We start from the raw sequence: 5,635 nt of genomic DNA on the forward strand, positions 1-5,635 counted from the left end.
TTTCTTTCATTCATAATGTGTTGCACCAGCAAGTGGGAGCTTTGGGGAAGCATCCTTCCTGCCCTTTTTTATGTCCTACCGCTTTCCCCTTCTTCTCTCAAGCCCTAACACCCCACTCCAATTTAATCCACAGATTGACCGCTTGCGGCAGCTATAGGTTACGTTCACCCCCTGGGCTTATATTTAACTCTCTGCCCCTCCCCATTTTCCTTCCTTCCTTCCTCCCTCCCACCCTCCCTTCCTTCTTTCCTTTCTCTCCTTCTCTTCTCATTCTCCTTCATTCATTCACTGTCCTCCTCCCCCAACCCCGCGTTCGCTTCATTTATTCATTCATTCATTTCCCCGGCGTTTGGCTTTAGCGTGCCAGTTAGTCCTCACTCTTCAGTGCGCAGGCTCAGAATAGGGAGGAGGAGAAGAATCTTCCAATCACCGGCCGCAATTAGGGCCCCTCCACCACTCACCCCGCTTCCCCATGAATGAACATTGACGTCAATCGGGCGGAGAAGACCCCCCACGTGATCTACTGGCTCCCCTTTATAAAGAGGCGGGGCGGGCGCTGTCCAGCGTGCTGAAGCTTGGGGAGAGAGCTAGCGAGAGAAACAGAGAGTCGACCACACGAAGAGAGACCAGCCGGAAGCTGACCGAAGCGACAACGTAGGACAGGGACCGAAACTCGCAGCATCCGCGCTCTGCTACCTCGAAACCCCGACCCTCATCCCCCCCCATCCCCATTCCTCGAATCCCAGCTGGTAAATACTATTCTGTCAGTCTGTCCACCCCCCGAGAATTTGGCTGTGTGCGGGAGGGATGTCTCCCCTAGTTTGGGGGGGAAGGGATAACGCCAAGGGGACCTTAAGATAGAAGGGGAGATGATATCCCCCTTTTTCCCAGATAAAGCCTCCCACGCTTGATCTGGAGAGTCCCGTGGGGAGCAGATATTTTTTTCTCAACCTCGAAGCAACGTGGGCGGTGACAGGAAGATAGCTCCGAGAAGGAGCGGGGGCGAGGTGGAGGTGGGGGAACACAGACGTGATTGCTGCCAGGCGTTCCCCTCCCAGTTTTAGGACTCCATAGATTAGCACAGCCCCATTTTCCCTTAGGGTCCCTATCTTGACACTTCTGGATTTGCGAGAAGTCGGGGATCGGGGTAGGTAGTGCGTCAAGGGTAGCTCCCAGAGGAACGCCAGATTTTGAGATCGTGAAGGGAATTTAAGGAGCAGAGAAGACACCCTGAAGCCCTGACAGCCCCTCTCGTTTTATTCGCCTTTTCTCCACTTTATTTTTCTTTTCCATAGCCCCTGGAAACCATCAGTCTCCCAGTCTCAGCCATGAGGTTCCCACAGACGCCCGCTGCCGCCCTCTTCTTCTGCCTCTTGCTACAGATGAACGGTCTTCAAGCAGCGCCTCCGGGGCGCCCAGATCAGTCGCTGTCGCCTCTCATATCTGAACACGAAAACTTGGCAGCTGGAGGAGGGAAGCCAGGGGAAAGAGAGAGCCTAGATCCAGAGATAAGGGAGGAGAGAAGCCCAGAACAAGAGCCTGAGGAAGACGAAGATCTATTCCAGGGGGTAGATCCACGGGCGCTGGCCGCGGTCCTGTTACAGGCGCTAGATCATCCTGCCTCGCCCCCGGCTCCAGGGATCTTGCAGCAGCAGCAGCAGCAGCAACCGCCACCGCCGCAGCAGCAACAGCAGCAGCAGAAAGGAGAGGCTTTGCTAACAGAAACTGTGCGTAGCCAGACCCACAGCCGCCCGGCCCCAGACACAGGGGTACCCCCAACGCTTTCCCGTATCCCAGAGGAGCGTAGCTCGGAGGGTTCCGATCCTTCCGAGGAACTAGAGGCACTTGAATCCCTGCTCCAGGAACTACGCGCTTTCAGTCCAGCGAATGCTAAGAGAGAGCCAGAGGCTGCTGCAGCTGAGGCGGAAACGCATACCCATACATTGACCCGGGTCAACTTGGAGAGTCCCGGACCTGAGCGTGTATGGAGGGCCTCCTGGGGAGAGTTCCAGGCGCGTGTCCCTCCCCCACCCCCATTTCCTCGGCGGTTCCAGGAGCAATTGCCTGAGGGCGTATCCCTTCCTGAGGTGCGCCAGGGTGAGAGCGAGCCTACTCTAAAAACACACGGCGAGAGCCTAGCACCTCTCTACAAGGCGCGCCAGATCGAGAGTGCCCCTTTCTCCAAAACGCACCGCCCAGAAAGCGCAGCCATGAGTAGGCTTGCAGCTGGAGGGCGCCTCCTGCAGCGGGGGCTGGCCCAGGTAGAGGCAGGTAGGCGGCAGGCTGAGGCTACGAGGCAGGCGGCAGCCCAAGAGGAAAGATTGGCTGATCTAGCCTCTGACTTGCTGCTCCAATACCTGCTACAAGGCGGCGGCGGCCTGGAGCGAGGTGTAGGGGACCGGGGACTTCAGGGGGAAGAGGAGGAGGAGAGAGAAAGGGAGAGGGAGGAGGAAGAAGAGGGAGTGATCCGAGGCGGGGAGGAGGAGGACGAGCAGGGGGATGAGGAAGACGCTGAGGCAGAGGCTGAGGAGGTTGAGAGGGGGCGGCAGAATGCATTGCTATTCGCGGAAGAGGAGGAAGGGGAAGCTGGGGCTGAGGACAAGCGCTCCCAAGAGGAGACACCAGGTCAAAAGCGAAAGGGGCAGGTGGAAGGAGAAGGAGAAGAAGATGAGGAAGAGATGGACCCGCAGACTATCGACAGCCTAATTGAGCTGTCTACTAAACTGCACCTGCCAGCCGACGACGTAGTCAGCATCATTGAGGAGGTGGAGGAGAAGCGTAAGCGGAAGAAGAATGCCCCTCCTGAGCCCCTACCTCCTCCTCGGGCCCCCCCCGCGCCTACTCACTTTCGCTCCCCAAGGCCCCCCCCACCACCATCTTTCCCTGCCCAAGATGAGCTGCAGGATTGGAATGAGGTGCTCCCACCCTGGGACAGAGATGAAGTGTTCCCCCCAGAGCCCAACTACCCCTTTCCTAACTACATCCAGCCCCGTACACTCCTCCCACCTCTCTCTTCCCCGACCCGCCGCCACCACTACCACGCACAGCCCTCAGAGGGGTCGCAGTACCACTTCGGCCTTAGCCCACAAGGGCGGCGGGGCGAGGAGGAAGAAGAGAGGCAGCAGCAGGAGGAGGAGGAGCTGGAGAATTATATTGAGCACGTGCTGCTCAGACGCCCCAGCTTGTTCCCCTGACTCCGCTTTCCCATTCGTGACGGTCCCCTCTCTTCCCCTGTGCAAACTTCCCTAAGCCCCCGTGTTGCTCTTTAGTGTTCTGCATGCGGTCCCTGACCTTTTTTGCGGGGTGGGCATAGTCCCACCCCTCGTCTCAGCCAACCTGGCCCCACCCGCTACTCTAAGCCCCGCCCCCTTCCCTTTAACCATCTTCAGTGAGAGACGAGTACCCCACATTCGTGGTAGGGTATCAGATCGGTGGGGGTGGAAGTTGAGGAGAAAATTCCAATCTGTCCGAAGCGGAAAGGAAGGAGCACTAGTGCGGAAACTCAAGAGGATAGAAAACTCCCGTGTCCTACTAACTCCACCCACAAGTGATACAGCGAAGGAGCAGCTGAAACCGGACTGTACAGATTTGTTCCACACTCGTCTCCCCCACGGGGCCCCGTTCCCTTACCCTAAGCCACCCTATCCCTCTTCCGATTTCCCCATCGATGAACAATAATAATAAAAAGCAAAAAGCAAACAAACAAAAACCATACCAGTTGTGTAGAAGCCGCCTGTGAATCGAAGCCCTCCCCGACCCCAGGGTTTTCCTAGGACCCTGATCACTCCCCAAACTGAGACAACTCAACCCCTTCTTTCCCTTCTCTGTTGTAAATACCCCTCACGGGGAAAATAGTTTTGCTAAGAAATAAAAGTGACTATTTTATTAGGACTTTTTCTCTTTTATTTACCCCTCCCCCCACTTCCTCTCAAGAGAATAAGGGAATATCAGCCACCTACCTTCCTATTCTCCTCTCATTGAGCACTTCTTTCCTCTGTTTCCTACTGTAGGCAAAATGCATGATACTATGATGAGGCAGAGGAAGCAATCCCATCAAGGGTCAATCAAATTATACTTTAGTGCCTTAACTCACTCCAACCTTAATCTTTCCTGGGTGTAGTTAAGAGTTAATTTTCCTTTTCTACTTCCACCAGGGCAGAGGCCACATAGATGGGGAGGGGAATTCTCTGTGTGATGGGGGAATGGCGCAAAAAAAGTATTTGCTTAATTCTTTGGCACCCACAACCCTCCAAATTTGGGCTAAAGTGGCAAGTCTGAACCCTTTAGCTTTCTTCCCACAAGATGAGACTCCTGAGATAAGGAAACGGCTTCCAGAGGTTTTCCCCCCTCCCCAAAAGTAAGCTGATGGAGGAGACAGGAAAATGGATAAGGAGAAGGGTGTTAAACCTAGACTAGAGACCTGGGTTCCAATACCATTCAATTTCTGCATGACCTTAGGCAAGTTCTTAGTTATAAGATAGAGATACTGATACCTACACTATTCCCTTATGAAGAAAGTCTTTTGTGAACTTTAGAAGTGCTATAGCATCGTGAGCTACCAATATCATAAGCAGAAAATCCAGAAATGATAGTCCTTTTATTTCAGGAAGAAAGGAAACAGAGACAAATAAGCACCCTTCTTTCCTCCCTCCCCCTAAATTAGAACATTTGGGGTTCCACTGAGTTCCCAACAGGCCCAAACCTTCCTGTATCCCTTCCCTCAAAGTCATAAGATTTTAAAAATTAGCTGTGTTCTTCCCTACGATTCAAACCCACCCTGAGAGTGGGGCAGGGGTGAGAGATGTAAAGAAAGACACCCCTCCTTAATATACTAGAGATACCTTTCCCTAGGAAACGATTAAGGCCTGACTGACTGGTGCAGGGAGGGGGAGGAAATAGAGGTATGTTATTTTTCTTTGGGTGGGTGGAGGGCTGAAAACAATTTCCATTTAACCTGACATATTTATATATTTACAGTGTATGGGAGAATGAAGTAAGGTTTGGATGAAGTCAGTTCTCAGGATGGGGAAAGAGAGAGAGAAACATACATCATCACACCTCTCTTCTTGGTCATAGTCTTTCTCTACCCATCCAATTTCTCAAACCCAAACTGGAAAAAATGAAGGAACATGAAGTGATGGGAGTCAGAGAAAGAAGGAATGTTTGAAGGATTCCAGTCCACAACTCTCTCCAAGAGAAACTGAGAGAGCAGGGAAAGGGTATTCCACAGGGAAGAGGGATCTGAACGTGTGTGGACTTTGAAGCAACCAGTCATGTCTGCCAAGTTATGGCAACCCTGCAATGTATCTCCCATTGGGGTGGGAAGCTATGCCAAACCCATCTCCTCCAGGACACTTCGAGGTGACTCATCTTCCTAAAGCAGTCAGAGATAGGGTGAGAAAGACATGGAATGACAGAAAGAGAAGGGGGATAGAAATGGGAGTGGGGGGAAGATGCACCAAAAGAAGGACAAAGGAGGAGGAAAACAGTGAAAGGGAGAGAAAGATTGGGCAGAAAGACAAAAAGAGGAAAGGGGGGGCAGGAGGAAGGACAGAGAAGGGAGAGAGGGAGAGAGGGAGAGAGGGAGAGAGGGAGAGGGAGAGGGAGAGGGAGAGGGAGAGGGAGAGGGAGAGGG

General features: G+C 53.2%; 2 protein-coding genes across 3 annotated transcripts in view; one reads left to right on the top strand and one right to left on the bottom strand.

The window, feature by feature from the left end:
- Positions 1-588: 588 nt before the first annotated feature.
- LOC114031178 (neurosecretory protein VGF-like) lies at positions 589-3,863 on the top strand. 2 transcript variants are annotated; one of them, XM_027846188.1, is made up of 2 exons: positions 589-749; positions 1,296-3,863. In XM_027846188.1, the coding sequence occupies exon 2, from the start codon at positions 1,329-1,331 to the stop codon at positions 3,192-3,194; it is 1,866 nt and encodes a 621-aa protein (XP_027701989.1). In that variant the 5' UTR covers positions 589-749; positions 1,296-1,328; the 3' UTR covers positions 3,195-3,863. The 2 variants fall into 2 exon arrangements, with proteins under 2 accessions (XP_027701989.1, XP_027701990.1); XM_027846189.1 differs by lacking the exon at positions 589-749 and adding an exon at positions 1,064-1,147.
- Positions 3,864-4,578: 715 nt separating this feature from the next.
- LOC114031175 (AP-1 complex subunit sigma-1A) overlaps positions 4,579-5,635 on the bottom strand; it is a 6,875-nt gene continuing 5,818 nt past the window's right edge. Inside the window, exon 5 of the mRNA XM_027846187.1 lies at positions 4,579-5,374. Within this exon, the coding sequence (XP_027701988.1) occupies positions 5,327-5,374 (48 nt within the window). The 3' untranslated portion in view covers positions 4,579-5,326. The remainder of the gene's footprint in view (positions 5,375-5,635) is intronic.

This window comes from Vombatus ursinus, unplaced genomic scaffold (genome assembly GCF_900497805.2).
Source record: "Vombatus ursinus unplaced genomic scaffold, bare-nosed wombat genome assembly UNPS02015096.1, whole genome shotgun sequence".
NCBI classification, from domain to species: domain Eukaryota; kingdom Metazoa; phylum Chordata; class Mammalia; order Diprotodontia; family Vombatidae; genus Vombatus; species Vombatus ursinus.

Bases quoted from the DNA above. Each gene is read 5' to 3' on its own strand.
- LOC114031178 (XM_027846188.1), top strand. From the start codon at position 1,329: ATGAGGTTCCCACAGACGCCCGCTGCCGCCCTCTTCTTCTGCCTCTTG.